Source organism: Eleginops maclovinus, chromosome 5 (genome assembly GCF_036324505.1).
Source record: "Eleginops maclovinus isolate JMC-PN-2008 ecotype Puerto Natales chromosome 5, JC_Emac_rtc_rv5, whole genome shotgun sequence".
NCBI classification, from domain to species: domain Eukaryota; kingdom Metazoa; phylum Chordata; class Actinopteri; order Perciformes; family Eleginopidae; genus Eleginops; species Eleginops maclovinus.
This window is the reverse complement of record NC_086353.1, coordinates 5,876,081-5,898,594: the sequence shown is the minus strand read 5'-3', so window position 1 is coordinate 5,898,594 and position 22,514 is coordinate 5,876,081. Positions and strand designations below refer to the sequence as shown.

Here is a 22,514-nt window from a genome sequence, read left to right as displayed (position 1 = left end):
ACTGTCACTTCTGCCATTTATTCAGAATGCCATTTGCTGGCATCCAATGTGAAAGAATGTCCTCTCCTCCAGGTATTCTCTGCAGCCTGTGTGTGTGTGAGGGAGACGGATAGGGAGACGGAATGATGGTGTGTGTGTGTGTGTGTGTGTGTGTGTGTGTGTGTGTGTGTGTGTGTGTGTGTGTGTGTGTGTGTGTGTGTGTGTGTGTGTGTGTGTGTGTGTGTGTGTGTGTGTGTGTGTGTGTGTGTGTGTGTGTGTGTGTGTGTGTGTGTGTGTGTGTAACTCTGTCACCCCAGGGTGTAGAGAAAATCAATACATCTACAGCTTGAGTTGGGCCGTTTACCTCTGCCCAGTGATGGACAGACCGCGTGGCTTTCACTGGTCCACAGACAAGTGCTTGGGACTGCCTGTAACGATATATCAGCTCCAACATGCTCCTGTTTCTCTGGTTTTGTGGTCTTTGATTGATCTTTAGAGTTTCAGCGTGTATCCTCGAGAGCACTTTGTGTTTGGTTAGGTTCGGTTGGTGTATTTATCCCTGAGCTTGTGTAAAGTGTCTTGCGGTCTCTTTTTTTGAACCCTAGTGAAGGACATCGTAGATCAAAAGTTCTCTCTCTTGGCTCGCGACCGGCATGGCCAATAGAAACAGTCACGGGGATGAAGAAGATGGATAGAAAAAAGAGAGAGCCAGAGCATGAGAGAAGGAAACCATCATAATCAATCCTCCATGATCCAGCAAGAGCATCATTTGTCTTCTTTCCTTACTCCACTCCTCCTCTTGCCCCTATCTTTCTCTCATTTTCCGTGGCACAGCCACTTTGATCGTGCGTAAGAGGACGGTCTCCAGAGCTTCATTACTTTTAAAGCCCTCATCGTGAGGGGCCATAAAAAGATGCTAAGGAATGGATTTCTAAGACCATTTACCAGACGCTCTGTGCTGGCTTGGGAGTAATGGTTACATAGGGATATAATGTTCCTCCAAGGTGTGTAATAGCCTTCTGTGCCTCATGCTCTGGGTTATCAGAGCAAACTACGATTGGCTGATAATACGTCATTGCTGAAGCATATTACGTTTTGCATATCAAGCCTACTGGGGATCCCAGCTCTGTTTGATCAAATAAGGACATACCACCAACATGTAACTGAATGTGATGCTTCAGGCTGTTCCTTTTAAAACATGTTACTCTGTTTCAATGTGTTTTATTGTTATGGGGTTTTGACTGACCTTGTGTTTGGGTTTTGTCCTCTTTTTATGCGTGTGCTCACATGCGTGAGAGTCCCTGTTTGCCTACATGTGGGATTGGTATACGGGGAAGCAGGAAAATGCTCAGGGAGGAAAGAATTGAGAGAAAAGGTCAGCAGACAGGATGCCCTTTTTGATCTGATACAGGAGACCGTAGAGAGACGGAAAAAAAGAGCAACGCAGTGGGTGGAATCGAGAGGTGAAAGTGGAGCCAAACAATAGAAGAATAGAAAGAAGGAGGGGACCAAACTTTCCCTCAGTTGTGGCTTTTTGTGACATATATGATGCTTATGAGCATGCTGCAGTAAATGTGTTTAGGTTTGCACTTAAATAAAAGGTATTATTTGGAGTACTGGGAAGTTATAATGATCATATTGGTATTTTCTGAATTCTAATTGACAACGTTTTGGATCAATGAAGTGCGGGAATGGTCTACACTTCCATCAATAATGACAAATGATCATTGCTTGCAGCCGTGGTTATGACTATTTGGTCCGATACTGATCCTGCATATCGAATCAGTTCAACCTATTTTCAGATCCTGGAGTGTTTTTTGTGTGGACAGTAAAAAAGTATCACATTTGTTTAAGCTTTCTTAAAACCCAGTCCTGTTTTCATCTTCAGAGGCAATGCTTTGACAACTATGTGACGCAACAGACAGGGGCAATACACCAATTGTGATATTGGTGTTCGCAGAAACAGAACTGGCACTAATGTGGCACTGTGTAACCCCCCCCCCCCCCCCCCGAGTCCTGCAGCATACGCTAGCATGTTAATGGTTGTTACATGTAGGTGCAGGTCTTGACTATGTGTGTGTGGTTGTTTCCGCATCTGTGCAAGAGAGGGAGTGTGTGCATGTGTGTTTTCTATGAATGAAGATCATCTCTCATCGTTATTGATGGGCTCGTCCCGTACCACTCTCCATGACCCAGTTCTGGTGTGCTGACACCTCCTGTTCACTTCAGGCCTGCAGCAAACACAGGTTGTCAGAGCCGTGAGAACAGGGAGAGGGAGGGTGAAGGAGAGACAGAAAAGGAGAGTGGATTTTGTGTCCCTGACTGTGTTTTCTGTCAACAGAATTTTACATTTTTGCTGTTTCAGATCACAGGGCTCAAAGGCAATCCTGACACTTTGTCTGACATTTACCTGTTTTTAACCCTCATAGCATACCATCAAAAGCAGAAAAGAGTATATTTTTGTATTATTTTAATCCTTTACTTGCTGCTGAGACACTGTGCTCCATGTTAATTGACTATCTTTTTTTTCTGTCTGGTTCTACAGAGCAGCTTCCTGGGTAGTGCCACGTTTTCAGTAGGCGATCTGCTGAGGGCTAAAGATGAACGGCTGACCTTGAGTCTCAGGTAAGTGAATGTTCCTGCCATACTCTGTTCATCGCACTCTGTGCTCCTCCAGGCTATAGAAAATGTAAACTTCTGAGTCCAAAGATTATGCTTCTCCGCACGAAAAACTGACAGACAGACTCAAACATCAAACTGAGGCGAGTTGGGAACAGAAACATGCCCACAGATGTTGCAAGAGCAGCTTCAGGAATGTAGCAGTAGCTGCCAGTGTTGTTTGTTACGGAGATGTTGTGTGAGCATGTGGGAATACAACACTCTGATCTGCTTTTTGTGTGTTTTTGTGGTAACTGGGAGTGGGAATAAGAGTGATTTCTGAGAGGATGTAAAATGAATGGATTGAAAAGGAATACATGTGTCTTGTTTGAAGGTGGGCCAACATTTCTTTTTTTCAATTACATTTTTTTACATTTTGAGAACCACAAGAATCAATTTTCTTTTGTTTGTTTAATATTTGGTCTGTTTGAATGCAGATCAAGGTTTTAGATATATCCTCTACTTTAAGTAAGTAATGCTTCATAATTTGAGAGTTAATGATTGACCTTCCTTGAAAACACAACGTTAGGTTGAATAAAACCTTGAGAAGATTTTGGAACATGAATAATCCTGTGTCCTTCTAATAAAGTGCTTGACTTGATCGCTCAGGAATATGATTGAGGTCAAAGAATAAATGGCTACCAAGGCTTTGCATGAAAGCATGAAACGGTAGGTTGCGTTATTTTACTCACAGCAGTTGAAGGAGAGAACAGTTCCAGTTGAAACTAAGCCAAGTGCAATTCCTGCATTAGTTGAACATTTTTTTTGTATATTGTTTAAATGCTTGGCACTTCTTTAAAGTAAGAATACCACGATCAACAATCCCTGGTCAACAGTAGGGAGGAGAATTTCAAGCAAAAATACCTCTCGATATTCAGTGGGTGGGTACTTTCCGACCCACCATCCTGTGCATAAACCCACTCCTGCTGGGAGCTTCACTCTCAAATGGCGTAGTTGTAGTAGACTACCTGGCAGAGTTCCCTCTCCACCTCCTTTTTTGTTTATTTACTGAAGGATTCCACACAAAACATTTTTTTGGAATACTGTATTTGCATCTTCAAGTGCTGCAGCTAATTCTGTTCATCTTCTGGCAAAGAGATGAACGAACGTGCGTGCCACACATGTTTTACCCAGGCCCGTCGCGTTCAGGTAGGCATGGTAGGCAATTGCCTAGGGCCCCCGAGTAGGAGGAGGCCCCCCAAAGACGACAGGTTAAGATTTTTTTTTTTTTTTTTTTTTTTTTTTTTCAAAATTCAAAGAAAAGTCTGATACAAATGCAACATGAATCAAACAACATGCATACCAATAAGACAGGTCATGTATTCAACAGCAATGACGATTTTAAATAGCTTCATAATAATAAGCAGTCATCTGTATATGAAGGGCTCTGCTGCGACTGCGAGGGCAGCAACAGCGCCTCCCTAGAGCATGCGATGTCCGAAAAGCGCAACGACACATTGTAGTCGAAATACCCCAGCTCGAGGGGGCCCCCCTTTCCCATGCATTAGCGCGACAGCGTCAAGTGCAAGTGAAAAGTGAAAAATTAAAATGAAGCGAAATTATCTCTCCGGCAATCAAAAAAAGAAGAAGAAAAGGGAAGAGGAGCAGAAAAGAAAACAAGACACCGGTAAGTAGAATATACACAATCAACATGAAAATTGTGCCAGGCAGGGTATACCATATTTTGCTAGAGTAGCGAGGTTGTAACGACGACTAGCTAGGAACCAGTGGTTTGGCATGCTAGCATGCTAACCAAACTTAAACTGCTACCTTTGACTTCACTATAAGTTCATAACGTTATCAGCTGGCCAAATTGATCAACGATTAATTCCTCTTAATATCCTAAATAAACTTCACATATGTTTTCAGTCGTTAGAGCCTTGAGACAACCAGTGAAATAGTTATTCCTGTAGTAGCTAGCTATTTAATAGGAGATTAACATGGGAGTTTACAATAATTTTGCTAGAATACCATTGGGTTGATTTACTTACTTTATTTACATTTTAACGGTTAACATCCCGGCGCAGATCAGCCACATGAAGAAAACAGCCACTTTAGTGTCAATTAATCCTTTTCTAAACCTATTCTGCTGTTTGTTGTTGTTGGTCTCCATGATAGCTGTAAATACCACTGGACCACCGTTAAAAACTGTACCGATAGCTTTGAGCTTTTTCTATGGGACACAGACAGTACACAGACACACACAGACACACCACGGGTGCGGGGATGGCGCTGTTGCCACTCACAGAATTGATTTCAGGAAAACAGCTCGTCTTAGTGACTGTATTTCTGTTTTCAAACCAGTGAAAACGGGATTATTGTAAGATTTTATTATTATTATTTTTTTTACTTTTTTTTGGTGAAGCAGTGCTTCACCTGTAGTCGTATAGAAACCGCCACTAAACCGCCTAGTAGGAACTGTGTGTAATGCTTTTAATATCTATTTCACCACAATTATCAGACTGTAAAATGATAGGATTTCAAAAGCATTTGAAAAATAACCAAGCTGATCATACAGTACTTATTCTTTCTCCAAGGGGCATTGCTGAAATTTCTTCATCCCGCTCTACCAAGTGTTGTCTCTGGTGCTACTGAAGGTAACGTTCTTTTCTACCTATTATTAGTGCCTTCTATCAACACACTTGATGTTATCAAAATGACTTTACATTTTTCTAATTCAAGTCATAGTTGTGTGTATTCATTCCACTTGCCCACAGAGTCTTCTGGACATTTCAAATATGTGGGACATTCACTAATGTTAATGAATAACTGAGTTGTTGAGATCAATGCATGCAAAATGTGCAATATAAATAAAAAGAATATTATTTATGTATTTATTTATTTTTGCACCAGGGCCATCAACATCGTCTTCGTCACATGTTTATGAGGAGGAGCAAGTGGAAGACAACATTGCGGCGTCCACACCACTTCCCAGCAGTGGTTCAACAGAAGGTGCATTAAGCCGCACAATTTCAACTTATCACCTATCATAGTGACCCAAAGTTATAGCAGCATGTGCTGTGAAAGTGTATTAAAATGACCATTTGCTATAAAGCGTTACACAAGTAGATCACCATACCTTAAGCATTTAGTTGTCGTACTTCACACATGAAACTGTGCCATGAATTAATTTGTAATTACATATTTTTCAGCAGTGCCATCAACTCCATCACGACTTGAGGAGGAGCAAGTGGAAGCATCCACACCACTTCCCAGCAGTGGTTCAACAGAAGGTGCATTAAGCCGCACAATTTCAACTTATCACCTAACACCCATGTGCTATGAAAGTGTATTAAAATGACCCTTTCTTTTTAAAGCATTATACAAGTAGATCACCATTCCCTAGTTGCTGTACTTACCACATGGCAATTGTGCTATAAATTAATTTGCAACTATATGTTTTCAACAGTGCCATCAACTCCATCTCCACTTCATGAGGAGGACAAAGAGGAAGATGACATTGACATGGCAGAGACCACCCCACCATCCAGAACTGGGGTACCTGTAGGTATTGCAAGCACCACATTAAGTGATGACCCAGGATGTTGGCCCAGTGTCCTAACAAGCAGTATGCGCTGTGAAATAGTCAAAAAAGGACCTGTGCAAATCATGGACATTGAATTCCCGCAAAACTTAGACAATCCTCCTCGAAGATTCACCAAGGACAGTTACAAAAGAACCATGAAAAATGGTGAGAATATACATCGATCGTGGCTGGTGTATTCCATCCACACAGATGGAGTGTTCTGTTTCCCTTGTACTGTTTTCGGGAAGCGTGAGCGTGACAATGCCTTAACGACCTGTGGCTACGGTGGATGGAAGAACCTTTCCTATCGCCTAAAAAAACACGAGTGCACAAAGGTGCACTGTGACAATGTGAAAAAGTGGCACGACCTTCAGAGGAGACTGCAAACCAGTACACTGATTGATCAAAGACAGATGGAGTTGATGCAACTTGAAGTTGAACACTGGAAAGGCGTGATTCGGAGAGTGATTGCCATAGTTTCCCATCTGGCAGAACGCAACCAGGCTTTGAGAGGAACTACCAGTACCGTGTATGATCGCCACAATGGGAATTTTCTGGCTCAAGTGGAACTCCTAGCACAGTTTGATCCGGTAATGAATGAACACATCAGACGAATACAATGCAAAGAGACAAAGGTGCATTACCTGAGTGGAGTCATTCAGAACGAAATCATTCAGCTGGTCGGAGACAAAATCCTACAGGAGATTGCAAGAAGAGTGCACAAAGCAAAATACTTCTCCGTGATCATGGATTGCACTCCTGACATCAGCCACAAGGAACAACTTTCTGTTGTTCTCAGGATTGTCAACTGTGAAACACCTGTTTCTATTGCTGAGCATTTTTTGGGATTTGTACATGTTGAAGACACAACTGGTAAAGGGCTCAGTGAAATCCTGCTTGACCAGTTGGAGAAGCACAACCTCAGCATTTCAGATTGCCGTGGGCAGTCATACGACAATGGCAGCAATATGATGGGCCACAAACAGGGTGTGCAGGCAAGAATTTTAGAGCTGAACAACAAGGCGCTATGCATCCCATGCAGCAGTCACACACTAAATCTGGTTGTGTCAGATGCTGCCAAGTCTTCAGTGTTGTCCATGTCTTTTTTTGGTATGCTGCAACGACTGTACAACCTTTTCAGTTCCTCTGTGCACCGCTGGGCAATTTTGAAGCAGCATGTGAAGCAGCTCACCCTTAAGCCACTTTCAGGGACGAGATGGGAGGCCCGAATTGACAGTGTGAAGGTAGTGCGGTACCATCTACCTGAAATACTAGACGGACTGTCAGCACTGGAGACATATGCTACAGAGAAGGGGGACTCAGAGACCATGTCCTCAGCAAAAAGCTTACATGGTGAGCTTAAAACATGGTCCTTTCTTCTGTGCACAATAACCTGGTACAACGTTTTGTATCAGGTTAACCATATGAGCAAGCTCCTCCAGAGCCCGGATGTTTCAATGCAAACACTGAAAAAAGAAACCGAGGGAGTGACAGAGTACCTAGAAGATTTCAGGGAAAATGGACTCGCATCAAGCCAAACGGATGCAATGGAGATTGCAGAAGATCTGGAAATTGAGAGGAAATTGCCTGAGAAAAGGCAACGTAAAAAGAAAAGGCAGTTCCTTTACGAGAGTACAGATGAAACCCAATCGACCCCAGAAGAGGCCTTCAGAAGGGACTTCTTCCTGCCTTTGGTTGACACTGCCATCACCAGCCTAAAAGACAGATTTTCCAGACTGGAGGGGGTGTATGCCCTGTACGACTTCCTGTTCAGCATTGATATCATGAGGGCCACAATCAAGACTGGGAAATTGCATGAGAGATGCAGGAAAGTGGAACAAACCCTCCATGATATTGATGCAGACGACTTGGCATTGGAGATCAACTCTGCTGTCCACACCTTTCCAGATGAAGTATCCAGGTGCCCATTTAAAATGCTGGACTACATATACAGTGAGAAGCTGTTGGACCTGTACAGCAATTTAAGCATTGCACTGCGCCTACTTCTGACCCTTCCTGTCTCGGTTGCCTCCGGAGAGAGGAGCTTTTCATCTCTGAAGCGCATAAAGAATTACATGAGGTCAACTATGAGCCAAGAGAGGCTCTCTGGACTGGCACTCATGTCAATTGAGAGTGACGTCCGCAGGTCTTTGGACTTGGAGGGGATTGTGTCTGCATTTGCTGAGGCCAAGGGCCGCAAGCAGCAGTTTCAGTAGGAAATAAAAAAAATAATAAAGGCTACTTTTCAGTGTATGTTTGACCTCTTTTGTGATTAAAACGCACAGAATTGCGGAAATTTTTTTTTTAAAGGCCCCCAACAACTTCTTTGCCTAGGGCCCCCAAAATCCTAGAAACGGGCCTGGTTTTACCTACGCGTTGTTTTAACACCATGGCGTGTGAGTAGGATGGAGTCGTGCTAATCTTCGCTCCACACTCACAGATCAAATGGTTCCCCTCCACTCCAGGCTGATCTGCTAATATAACACCAGGATCTGGTCCCATGCCCTGTAGGAGTTTCTGGTACAAATAGGGGAATATACATTTCTTCCTGACAATGTAATAGTTGCTATTGAAAACAATAGTGAAAATCATGACCCATCCTCAACAGACACATTCAACATGTTGCTGCAGTGATGTGCAAGTGGATCTCTGTTGGGTGTGGTTTACAGTTACAACACATCGCAAGTTTGTCCACACTGTTCATTATTATGGTCATAGGTGGATGTTTAAAGGCAGGTGTTTATTTTGGTTAAGCTAATGCTACAGCTAAAGGCTTGCTTTGTGTACCACGTTTACTTCTGATGTCTGTCATTGCTTGCTGCGACTGCTGCATATGAGGATTCATAAAGTATTTCCCCGCTGCATTCTAACAAACATTTCATCATATATTATGCTGCCATACACAGAGTGCTGGGATAGATTCTCCTGTTTGTATTATCAAACTGTATTTCCTTTTTCCTTCACACTCATAGTTGTGTCTGGAAATGTTCCCCCTGGGCAATCTCTCTTTTCCCTGCTCCCTTTTGTTATCCTTTTCATTTCCTGTAGGTGATCCCATGTCACTAGGTATAATTGTATCTTGCACGATTGACTGTACGAGCTGCGGAGAGAATAGAAAATGACAGCCCCCCCTGCCTGTGCCTTTGCCCATGTGTGTGTTTGCATGCACACTTTCACGCTGGAGGTTGAACAGCAGAGGCTTGTCATGCTGCTTCCATGTAGTAACACTGTTGTCTTTTTGGCTCATTGTGTTGTTCTGTAGTTTATTATTTATTCCAGAGGATAACATAAAGTCCTCCTGTGATGCTTACGATGCTGCCACACGGCTTTTTTATGAGAAGGAAATCAAAATCCGTTTTTAAAAATGCCAACAGTTTGCTACAGTATTCAAAGGTCGCACTTACAACTACTATACCATTATCCACCTGCTTACTGTTTATGAAATGCTGCATGTAAATTATAATTTTCATCATCAGAAACCCCTTATTTGTCCCCAAGCAGGGACCTTTTATATTGTTACAGCAGCAGACGTACAGTGCAGATTAAAAACAGTAGGACAAACTGCACACTTGCATATCAAAGAAATAAGCAAGCATTCATACAAAATAAAAACAAATAACTCTTAGTGTTTTACAACTGAAGGGTCGGAAGTCCCAATTGGGTCTTAAGATAAATCATTAAGGTCACCGAAATGATTAAGAAGGTAGGCAAGAAGAAAACATTTCATAGACTTTTTCAGACTTTGCATTAATCTTAGCTTCTTTTCTTGTTAATAAATGGCTAATATGACCTCTTCAGGCATTTGAAATATTTGGCTTAAAGCAAGGGGGAAATGCAACCAGTGAGTAGCATCTCCAAGAGGCCCTTCCTTCATTTTGGGGGTCATAATTCCAAAAGGTCAGGAGCCCCTGCTTTAGGAGGGGTTAAAAATAATTACATTTGGAAAGGTTTCACTGTATTAACAAAGTAAAGCGAGAACAGAATAATAACAAATTAAAACACGGACATGACTTGAATTCATAGATGTGGGGCTGATTAATGACAAAAGATTATTCAAGCACAGCATTTTAGACATCTGTACTGTGCTAAATAATGACAAGCAACATATTTAAAGTGTTCCCTACACAAAAAGGCACACACAAAGGGATCATGTCCTGAAGAGCGGCTGCTGGTGAAGTGTTGGAGCTGCAATGTGTTACAATGCGAGGTCAACGATGCACGCGTAACAAAGACTGACACGCAGAGGAAAGACAGTTTGCCTGTTGGTTCATGAGCATGTATGATTCATCCTGGGATGTTTGACCTCTAGACGAGCTTCTGAGTCACAGTTCACATTAGTTCTGCTGTCCAATCAGCTCCACTGCAGCTCTGACATGGACCGGAATGTAAATAGCTCACATGAAATTTTCACGGGAAGAAAAAACTAATATATAAAAACCTTTGAAAGATGAATGTGTATACTCACACTTTGCTTCATAATGTTTAGGGAACCTGTTAATGGATAGGTTGAATTGGGTTGTTGACATTATATTATCCGATGTAATAATTATCGGTTCATTACATCTTCATTCACTGTGTTTACAAACCAAAAAGCAGAACTGAAATTATTTTTTTCTATTTGGTTACTTGGCATTTTGGATTTGGTTCTTACTTGCAACAGAGTTTTGCTACCCAACTCTATTCCTCACTAGTTAGTTGTTGCAGAAAGTTGGTTACTTAGAGTTCACTTCGCTCAGCAGAGAGAAAGAGGGATTGCTTTTATCTCTACCTCACAAGAAACTATTCCCTTTACTGACCTCAAAAACCAATCCGACTTTGACCAACTTCTCTTCATAGGCTCCAGATTTACGTTGCCTCTGAGCATATGTAGAGAGGAAATTGGTGTTTGACCAGTATGCGACTTTGCTTTTACTTTGGGCCTTCAGTCAAGTTCAATCTGCTGCAGGGCCGACCTCCTCGAGCTCATTCCTTATTCCCAGGATTTCTTCCTGCATTTCAGCTCCTCTCTCAGGTCACGAGCTCACTTTCATGTGTGGCTGTTTAGGATGTTAGTCACGGATTGTTTTGATTTTCCTGGAAGGCCCGACCGGTTTGATTTGGGTCACTTTTTTTTTAAAGTTCCTGACAGTGTGACGTTGAATGAGTGAGATGGTTGGATACATGGACCTTTTTAAAAAACGACCTCTATTTTAGGCACTATATTCCATTGAAGCATTGATGAAAAAGTGGTATCTTTCTGCCGCTTTCAAAGAGCAGAAAGGCGCTCCTCATAAAAACAGAAGCAGTGCACGGGCATTTATACAACACACAGATTTACAACAGCAAAAAAACAGCTAGTCGGAGATTGTGTTGTTTCTTTGAAGTCTTGACCTTTTGGTTTTCAAAGAGCAGAAAACAGATTTAAAGGGAATTATTGATGTTTAATTTGGTCAGCACGCAGTCAGCCTGATGATAATTCTGTAATGCACCTTCACAAACAGAACGTGTTGAATGTATTTTTAAAGACTACAGTTTTTTTGAGTTTGTTAGCAAAGATAAGAATGAATTTGAACAAAATGAAAAGCTGGAGTGTGTGCTCTGCTTTTAAAGTCTGGGCAGCAGATTCTCAACACTGACGTCCTCTAAGGAAATGATTTAGCAGCAATGTCACTGTGTTGTTTGAGGTCAGGTTTTAGATAGCTGCAGTGTTGAAACATTCCCAAAAAAGTGACTAAGCTCTCCAAAAAAAGAAGAGAGAAGCATTACCTCAATGCACCTATAAAAGCTTGACACTGCCTTTGATTGTCCCCTACTTGAATTCAAATCCGATCTCTTTCTCACTCTTTGTTGTATTATTTCTTTGTATCCAGTCCACTTAAAATCAATTGTGCCATTTTGTTTGGAAAACAGGCTGTAGATCACTGACTGTGTGTATGTGGGAAAGGGCTGAAACAGGACAAACTATAATGGTCAGAGACAGTAGACTTCAGATGAAAAAAAGTAACTAGCCTACATTTATGAAACAACTCCAAAAAATGCCCCCCACTACTACAGTACCAGTGGTTGCATAGTCAGTGACTTTACAGAAATATAAGCCCAAAGTTTCCTGCAGTAGCAGATGATATTGAGAATATGTATCTGTTTGTAGGTGTATGGCTATGCCTGCTTTGCTCCAAGTGTGTGCATGTTTAGTTTTAAGATATACTTGCATAAGAGCAGCATGTCCTCAGTGTTTCCTCACCCCAGGTTACTCCTCTGAGATCTCAGATAAAAGCACCTCACAGCAGCATGCTTGTTGTAACCTGCCATGTCCAGAGTTTAAAATGGTCTCTCTTTCTGTGCAGGCTTTCGCATGTTCTGTGATATATGGGCACTGGACAATTATTAGATGTACTAACTGTTTTGGGCTTATTGAAATTTGATCATCATATAAATATGCAAACAATCTAGGCAGCAGATTTACTGTTTTAATATTGAAATACATATTTTGTATAACCTCTCCTTCACCAGATACAGTCACTCTGCAGCATGCTGCCCTTGCCCTGGTATCTGCACAGAGCCTGTGGTAAATCTCTCTGCGGTTTAGTGTTATATGGACTTGGACTCCTTGCCTAATCCCCTTGTGGCCATAACTCACACAGAGTGAACGGGCTACTGTACCGCAGGAGTGCTCCTAGACCTTGGCAATGATACATTGCACAGCCAGACTTAGTCAGGAGTGTTTATTTACAATGCAATAACTAATCCCACTCATAATTGGGCCCTTAATTTCTTGCTGGTTGAAAGATGCATGCAGTACATGCTCTGTATTTACGGCAGCGTCATGCTGAGTAATGGTCTCAGGCTTTTTTAGTGAGAATTTAGCCATTGATAGCAATGTAACAAGTGATTTAAATGTGTTGTGATTTAGCGTTGCTTTATTCGTGAATTGTCATTTGTTCTTGATTTTGTTGCGTTTTATTTCAAACCCAAGCGAGAAACCCATTTGCATACATTTGCAAGTTTTTATCCCACCCCTCTTCAGGCTCTGCAGAGTTGTTTTTAGTGAATAACTCAAGATGGGTTGTACCTGCTTCTACCTCCGGTATAGAGTCTGGCACGCACATTTCTAAATCTAGCATGGTTTAATGGGGACTCGGGACGAGCAACACAACACTGAGCCACAGGAGCTGGAAGGATGTCAGCACTGCAGAGGTCTCTCAATAATGCATGTTATGTATACACACGGGAGGAAAGATTATTTTCTCAAAAAATGGAAGTAAGCCTCCTGCACCCACCACAGTCTTTTTTAAATGAAACAATCATAATGTGAAAATACACATTCAGTACAATGTACACAGAAGGTACTGCAGTTGCACATAGGGGGGATAAATCAAGCTTTTGCCAAATGATGGACTTAATCCAGTTTGATTGAGCCCCGCTGAAAGCTCTGCATTTATTCTCTCGCCCTCTCGTCCCATGCGCTGGTTCTCTTTTGCTCGTGTTGTTATCTCTAAAACTTTATACACTCAGTAGGAGAGGCACTCAATGACCCAGTTCTACAGATCAGTTTGAGATTTGATTTTGATATGCATTTGTGTGCTTGTGTGAGTGTGTGTGCACAAGAGATGGCAGGGCTACATTATCTCAGACCAGTGCCTTGGTTGCCTGGCTTCATGGCTTATCCATCCATTCTCATTGGATAGAGCCTCACTTTGCCGTCCCACCAGTAACAGTTGAGACTGCTATCATGATAATATTATTTTGCCCCCCCAAAGCACTCACTATCTCCATGGTCCTATTTTCACACTTACCCAGAGAAAGCTCACTGTCCCTCACAGTGTGTCCTCCCCTGTGACTGATTTGTTTCTGAGCATGACCTAAAAACCTAAAGATCAAATATGATACTTTTTCTATGGAAGAAAATGTATACTTGTTATAAATTAGTCATCTTCTGTAGACGTTAATCTTTCCACACAGCCAGATTATGGGGACTTTCCTCCCGTTTGGGGTTAGAGAGCTGGTACCCACATGGTAAGGGTTTTGGTCGATCTGTGGCATGTAGTGGTTGTGATTACAGGCTTACTAAGTCACAAAAATAGCATTCTGTGTGCATTTGGTTAAAGAGTCCTTTAGGGAAATTCTAAATTAATGATCTCCATATTGTAAACAACATGACATAAAAATGCCAGACAATAATTAAATAAAGAAATGTGTGTACTTATCTGCGTGTGTGTGACTCGCTAATTATACTACGCTGTGGAGGGTTTCTTCTTCCCTCCCATGTGACGCACAGACTCATACATTTTTCACTATATGGTCGTTAGCTGCTCAATTGAAAGTGGAGGCACTTTTAGTATGGGGGAAAAAATATATATATATTAATTACATAATAACAAAAGTAATAATAATTACAAAACATGTACATTTAGTTCTCTTATCTATGTAGCAGTGAATAAAGGAACAATGTACTGAATCATTTAGGGGAGACTAAAGGCCACTTAAGGCCATAGCACTTTATTGTATAGCTCGTGGGAAATGTTTTATCTGTAGTTCACACATTGAAGGGACTCTTGGAAGCCAATGTGTGTGTTAGTGTGTGTGGGTGTGTGAGTCAGGAACAGTGTTGGGTGTAACGCATTACAAAGGTAACGGTGTTACAGTAATGTATTACTTTTTTCTGTAACGCAGTTATATAACGCGTTACTTCTGAATTTTGGGTAATATAATACCTGTTACAATTCTCAGTAACGCAGTTACAACACATTTTAACCCGAAATGATGTGGTGTTTTGTTTCTAAGAATTCATAAACATCGCGAGACATTCCGACACCAAAAATAATTGTGCCGGTAGAATAGTGACTCAGTAAGTTTACTATCAGTTAAGAGGGCTGCAGAAACAGATTCGCAATAGAGAACTGCAGGCTCGGATGAAAGAAAAGAAAAGAAAAAGACAGGAGTGAGCTCAGGCCAAAGCAACAGAAGGTAACTTTCTCTCGGTCTGCTATGCTGGTTGAACCCCGAGAAGTTCAAAGACACGTGGCGGAGTGTTGAAGATCTGCAGCCTCTGTCCTCTGTGGAATCGCCGGCTTTTAGAAAGCTTGTCAGCCAAATCCTCGTTAACACACCAATGACAAGGTGAGCTAACATTGCCATAGAGACCAGATCATATACAGCAGGTTACAGGGCCGTGCAGAGACTCCACTAACATGTTATTCAATAACAAACAGCGACGTAATTTTACCGGTATCAAATATAATTTAGCCCAGTTAAACAGAGCATGAGTTTAATTTCAGCACACTGCCATAGATAGATTTAATTAATGAGCTGCAATAAACTACATTTTAGCATTTAAAGCCAAAGTAGTGTAACGCATTACAGTTCAGAGACAGTAATAATGTAATGTAACTTATTACTTTAAAAAGACAGTAATAAGTAATATGTACTTTATTTCATTTGGGAAGTAACTTACCCATCACTGGTCAGGAATAATCGTTTATAATGCATTTAATGCAGGTGGAATAGGTTTGCAATCTCATCTCCTACCATGCACACAAGTGCATATACACATGAGAATACCCATGCACATACAAACACATTACAAACATAGGCTCACACTTTGCATGCAGTATATATGGTAATATTAACACACACACAGGTAGACACGCCACATATGTATGTAAAAGAGGGAGAGAAGGCACTCAGGTGGGATAAAATAAATGCACATATGGCCTGCTCATTCTTCTCCTTCAATTCTAAAAATGCTTCATTTTTCCGCATAGTATTTCTGCATAATCTGAGATCCCCCAGGCATCAGGGCTCATGGGCAGAATATGAAAATAACTGACTTGGCCAATGCTGCAGCTTGGCATCCAAATGCAGCTCTCAAAGGAAAATGGACGAAACAAAGAAATATCTCATTGACGAGCGCTCTTAATTACCTGTCATGGATAATTACTATTCTGTTGAAGCCCCCAGCAAAGTATAGTGCTGTTTACTAACGTTCACAATAAACAAGGTAAGATCTATGAGCCTCAGTCAATCATTTATCAGGTCCGTTGCTAAAGCTCTCTTTGCCACACAACATATAGATGTTGCGAGGAAAGGAAAGTGGGATGTGTTTAGAGCGAAAGATGGGGAAGAGAGATTTACTAAATCCGTCCCGACATGGTGCTAAGGCATGCTAGGGGCACAGCTCAAGTCCTTGTCCAAGTGATGAGAAGACTCTAATGAGGACAACATAGAGGGAGGAAGAAAGGGAGAGTAGGTGTATGAAATCGTGTCTCACAGGTTTCTGTTTGTTATTTTTATGCCGTACTCTATTTTTGCTCGAAGATTAAAGTGTTGCGTGCCATCAGTCAAGCACCCTGCTGGGACCATGTAACGGAGAGCAATGCAATCTTTCCTTTCGCTCCATTTCCAATTTGTGCACCAAAGACGGCGAGGTCATGCATAATATCCTGTCTGCCTCGCTGTTCAATATCACCCTCAATAACATAGTGTAGTGTACATTTGGAGACATAATGGCTTTAGGCATTCAAATGTTTTGATTTCTTGCATCATAAAACTATTTGCTTTCTCTTTCTGCATCTCAACATCATTTATAAGGAAGTAAAATGTTCATCATTCCAGCTTTATGGTAATATAAAATCACACGTTAAATATCTGAAAAAAATGTGTACCTTCGGACATACGACTGTGTGCATCGCATACACACACGCTCTCTCCTAGTGATGGTGTAGGACTCACACATCTCACCAGATTACGGTTTATCTCATCTCTGTGAAGTTTTTATCTGCAGTTTCTCTCATGTTTATATCCTCTACCACTTTTAAAGTAAGATAGGATTTTGCAGCCTACACAAGATATGAAAAGTTGAAAGAAGAATAAGGACTGCAACTATTGGGGAACAGCCATGTTTACCAGATGGAGCGGGTGGTCCGGTAATCGGAAGATCGGCTCCTCCAGTCTACATGGCAAAGTGTCCTAGGGCAAGAAATTGCACTTCAAATTGCTCCTGAATGCGTAGCAAATGGTACGGGAGTGTGTGAATGAGGATTAGGTGAGATGATGAGAGGTATGGCACCATGTAGCGGTGTATGAATGTGTGTGATATGTTGGCCTGTAGTGTGAAAGAGCTATGAGTCGTCAAAAAGTAGATTGGGGCTAGGTGTAAGTCCATTTCCATACATTATGTGCATAAAACTAGGGTATTTAGTTCTTTTTGCAAGGTCCACACAGCTGTTTCCACTTATATTGGATGATTACCCCTTGGGTCAATTTCGAGGTAGGCAGGGCTTTGCTGGTTATTGTGTAATGTCACTGGACTCCATGTACTAATAAGGATAATGGGTAAGGGTATAGCTTGTTCAACTGGAAAACATATCTATCAGGAGACTGGAAATTTCCATTACAAGAAGCAGAGAGAGATCAGTCAAATAGCAAATATCAGCCACAAAAATTCACTTTTATGCGTGTAGAACACACTGTAGATGATGGTGGTGTGGTCCACTGAACACCTCGGATAGTGTGCACTTTAAAACACTGGATCCAACAGGCCGTTTGACATTGTATTTTAGTCAAGCTGGTGGATGGTGAAATGTGGATGGTAAATCGTGGAAGTAAGGTGGATGATTTCTCTATCCTTAATGCATCCACAGAAATAAATGTAACCCTTTTTCTCCCAACATAGAAACAGATTATTAGGGATGTGGTTTCCCTTGTTCGGATTGAAGCCTTTTGAAGGAAAGAAAGGGGTGACAGGCCTGAAAGACCTTGGTAGGGGAGTGCTCTCGAGTGACAGTCAGTAACATTTTAATAAGTTGATTTTCAGGTCATACCGTTTTTCTTAGTTTGAGTTTCTAAAATAGTAAGTTATAAGTCAAAATTCCCTATTTGAAATAAGCACATGTGTTGTTACCTTCTTTTAGGAGTACCAAATCCCAAATATCCATATATGTATCTCAGTTTTTATTCCCTACCACTATATAACATTTGTGCAAAACTGTATAAAGGTTGAAAGACTCGTTTAGCCACTACGAGAAGGTTAATTCTCATTTTGCTGCTGTATTTGTTTTGATGTCTGATTCCTTTGACCTTCGGAAATCTCTAGAGTCACCGGCTCTCTGAAGTTTGGAGCATCTCGACAAACAAGGATAATTCTCCTCTATTGTTGTTGTGTTTGTCCAATCATGCATGCTCCATATCACCCGTGACATGTTTCCCCCATTATCATAACAAGAAGCTCAGGTTGGCTCATAATGTTGACACTGTTTGGAGTAAACTACCACTGGAAAGGCTGCACGGCGGGGACGTTTTGATGTTTTGATCGTCCGCATTTAGGCAAATGGCCTCTCCTGGATACTCAGTGTGTGTGAGCAGAAGGAGTTTGGAGGTGCGAATAAATGTGTTGGTTTGCACATGCACATACACCTTCAGAAAACACAACAAACACACCAGAGGGGCTCGAAGACATGCGGCGAAGTCCTCCCTTAAATAGCTTTCATGTTTCTGTAATGAATGCTGACTGTGTCTAGTCAGAACATGCTTTATTTTAGGTCAAGTCTTTATTGTGTTGCATTTCTCAGCAGTAGTTTACTCCACCATGTGAGTGTGTCCTATTCATTTACGGGAGCTTTTTTTTTCAATAGAGAGAGAGGCAGAGATGGAGGTACAGCATTAATAAAATAAATCTGTCCATACCCAAGTTTCACTTCTCTTTGTATGTCCGGAAAAGCAGGAAGGATATACAGAGGTTCTATTATTATTACAGTCAGAGTACAGACCTTCCACTATTTGCACAAGGTTCACATTCTTAAATGGCTCCATGTTAGTCTGAAGTTATATTATTCAGGGGGATGCATAGCTTTGCAGAACCCCATCGCTGTGTCTTTTTAACACAGAGAAGGAGCAGAATGTTAAATACTTGGCTTGTCTTTACCAATGACCTGTGAAAAGCCAGCTCTTAATTCCCTTTCATTCACCAAAGAGAAGAAGAAGGGAGCTCTTTGCTGCCTGCAGTAATCTGATTTTAACAGGCTAGTTTTATGAGTTATGGATGACCTTTCTTATTGAGTTTTTTTAAGTGACTTGGACTCCCTTAGGGAGCGCTAAGACTCACATGGTTATCATCTTTATCTCCACATTGTATTTGTTTCAGTTCATTCCCCATCATGTGTGTGTTTGACTGTAAAAATAGCTATTTAAGGCAAGTAGGACGTCCATGAGCTTGAAACTGTAAAATGCCTATGAATAAACCTAGAGCAATAGTGAAAAAATGCTAGATTCCTTTTTTTAAAGGTGTACTTGCTGCCTTCACGTGATAAGCTATTTGCTGTTTGCTCAATGAGAGTATTGCTGTGAAAACAGCTACTTAAGTTGTGTTTCTTAACTCCCATTAGCTTTCACTGCATCTTACAGCTGATATCGGTTGAAAGTCAGCAGTGCAAGGACAAATCTTAAATTAAACTTTGAGCAAAGTTATTGGCATTCATTTTGAGCGGTGCACAATGCCCAGGGATACATCGCTCTCACTATAGAAACCGCTGGTCATATCAAGGCAGCTTCAAGATATGGCACATTGGTGAAGAGTGAAATAGGTCCGCTTTTCAAATGCGCTTATGCTGGTGTTCTCTCAGCTCTTGGTCAAGTGCCACCAACATGATAACATCTTCTGTTGTTCTGCAGCTCCACCGTGTTGACGTCTCGTGACATAGCTTCTGCAGCCTTTACATGCAGGGACAAGGTGCAACTTAGACTGAAGAACATGGCAGGTGCAACAGCCCTGAGGTTTATCTATTTCAATAAATGCAATAAACTGACGTGTAGTCCAGCATCCCTCTCAGAGCAAACATCTCAGTTTCCTTCCCCTATTGACAAAGATCCATGCTGATGCCTATTTTATATTTTATTGGTAATCCCTGCCGGCTGGTCAGTGTTTTGGATGAATTGTATTTGGCACAGCAGTCTTTTCCAGCATTCATATTGTTATTGATGGTGGCATGTGTATTTCCCACCTGTAAAGTCCCTAGCAAATGGGATCCAGTCACAAGCTTTTCAGCACAGAAATTGTATTCATTCAGACACACACACACACACACACACACACACACACACACACACACACACACACACACACACACACAGTCTCAATAAGCAACCAGTCATTTATTTTGAAGTAGCAGGTATCTAATCAGATGAACTCTTCTCATGTTACTTTTTCCTGACAGTGGAGCTTCCTTTTTATTCCTTTTTTTTGTAGTTTCATCTCATGGAAATGATTACTGTGAAAGGATAACTGTAGAGTAATGATAGTAAAGTATGGAAAAGACCTAAAGATTATTGAAATTGAAACCAATTTAGACAAATTTCTACCAAAATCAATTACATTTCTGATAGAAGCACGTATTAAAAGACGGTGGATATGGTAGACCACAGTTAGTGTTCTGTCGCTAAGCAACACCACAAATCCTGCGAGAACATGAATTAACATATGTGCCTGTAAAAAAACATAAATGGACACTTTACACTGGTAACAGAGAGAAAAAAATGAAGAATATATAACGGAACAAAATTGAATTAAATGGTCGTGGCAAATAAGGAGTAGCAAACTCTGCAGCGAGGGAGAACAAGTAGAACACCAGCGGAGCTTCTTCTCTGTACCGGAGCTGGAATAAAACAATGCTTTATGTCTCTCATGGCACCCTGCTGTATAGACAAACGAGATAAATATCAAGAATAAAAGTTCACTCTTTATCTAGAAAATAATATTTTGACAAAAGAATCCCGCTTCAAGATTTCAGTATCAATAAGTCAATTCATATTTTTCACAAACAGTAGAGTAAGATTTAAAAAAGGGGCAACAACACTAAACAGAAAATATTTATTATATGTATTACTAAAACATCTCAAATCTGAGAGTTCATGTAATAAAAAGAGTCATTCCAAGCTAAAAGAAGACATAACACTCTCCAAATAACGTACCATCTAAACTCAACTAACCCAAAATACAGTAGGGGTTAAGATCTAAACACAGAACCATAACAAGGGAAAATATTTGTACAAAAAGTGGCATTTCTAGAAGTCCCCAGCCATTTAGTGTATTTTAGCTTTTAACTATTTCGTTAAGAACTGCTGGCTTTTCAAAGACATACACAGGTAAAGACATCAATCACCTTTCATACCGGTGGACTTCTGCAAACTGCACCAAAGCTGTCCATTTAAGTTTATATTTGTTCCCCTCTAGACGTTGGGATGAGGTCCCACAGTGCAGCCTAATGTAGAGCTTAACATTGTGTCACAAAAAGAAGATCTACAGATAGTTTCCTCAGACTCCTTGTCCTAGTGAAATGTCATTTAATGAATGACCACCCTGTTTCAGATCATTTTTGGAAAGTGCACAACAACTTATAAAAACAGTCACGTATTCTGATCGGGACAGAACAGTCCTTCTCTGCACCACACAGCAATCCCAACCCAGAGCAACAGTAGCTCTCACTTCTGGTTTTCTGTCACACACACACACACACACACACACACACACACACACACACACACACACACACACACACACACACACACACACACACACACACACACACACACACACACACACACAGTCTGTCTTCCCCCTTATACACAGATGGATCTACATGGTTTTGTTTGCATGCAGCATCCCTTTCAATCCCCCGATGAAAGCTGTATGGGAACACAGCGGAGGCTTGTTAATGCGTCCTCACCTGGGGTATTTCTTATGGCTCTGTTCTGTTCGGTCTCCCAGCGCCACAAAATAGATCCTGTTGCAGCTTTACAGGTAACTAAAACAAATGCCACATCTGTGTTTCACATCTTTACACCAAATATGGAGCGACACTCAGCTGCAAAGGTGTTGGTATGTGGATTTTATTGCCTTTGGACAAAGCCAGGCTAAGCGTTCCACCATTTGTAACATAGACGAGGTGTCAATTTCTCCTATAATTATTACACAGATGCCAAAAACAGTATACAATATGGAACTATTCATATTAATTTGAGCATTACCGTGTCAAAAATACTTAATTAAACACAAAACTCATTCAAACAACATTAATAACCTTTATATTCTCTGGTTTATCAGTGGTGGCCTAGATGTTTGTTGGTTTTTTATTCGGGAGAGGTTGCAGAACAAAACCATCAGTTGATCAGGGAGGAGAGGAGACTGTGATGTGGTCTCTTTTATTGTTTGTTGAAAAAATATTAATGAAGCCTTAGTGGCTCTCTGTTCATCTACTCCGAGTCATTACACTTGAAACACACTCATGTGCATGTGTGAGCATTTTTAGAGTTGTTTAATGTTCTGCAGAGAGGCTTTCAGGCTTAGATTGACCCCCAACCACTTAATTGTTGACAATGTAGT

General features: G+C 41.1%; 2 protein-coding genes across 9 annotated transcripts in view; both read left to right on the top strand.

Annotated features, from left to right (window-relative positions):
- inpp4b (inositol polyphosphate-4-phosphatase type II B) overlaps positions 1–22,514 on the top strand; it is a 218,774-nt gene that overhangs the window by 129,218 nt on the left and 67,042 nt on the right. For all 8 annotated transcript variants that reach the window (XM_063883246.1, XM_063883249.1, XM_063883245.1 and 5 more), the window contains one exon: positions 2,525–2,604. In XM_063883246.1, coding sequence (XP_063739316.1) covers positions 2,525–2,604 — 80 coding nt within the window. The remainder of the gene's footprint in view (positions 1–2,524; positions 2,605–22,514) is intronic.
- On the top strand, positions 5,195–8,515 carry LOC134864348 (zinc finger MYM-type protein 1-like). Its single transcript, XM_063883254.1, has 4 exons — positions 5,195–5,234; positions 5,491–5,589; positions 5,790–5,870; positions 6,047–8,515. Exon 4 carries the CDS (start codon positions 6,103–6,105, stop codon positions 8,377–8,379), a length of 2,277 nt encoding a protein of 758 aa, XP_063739324.1. The 5' UTR covers positions 5,195–5,234; positions 5,491–5,589; positions 5,790–5,870; positions 6,047–6,102; the 3' UTR covers positions 8,380–8,515.

Coding starts and splice junctions, on each gene's coding strand:
- LOC134864348 (XM_063883254.1), top strand. CDS start 6,103: ATGGCAGAGACCACCCCACCATCCAGAACTGGGGTACCTGTAGGTATT.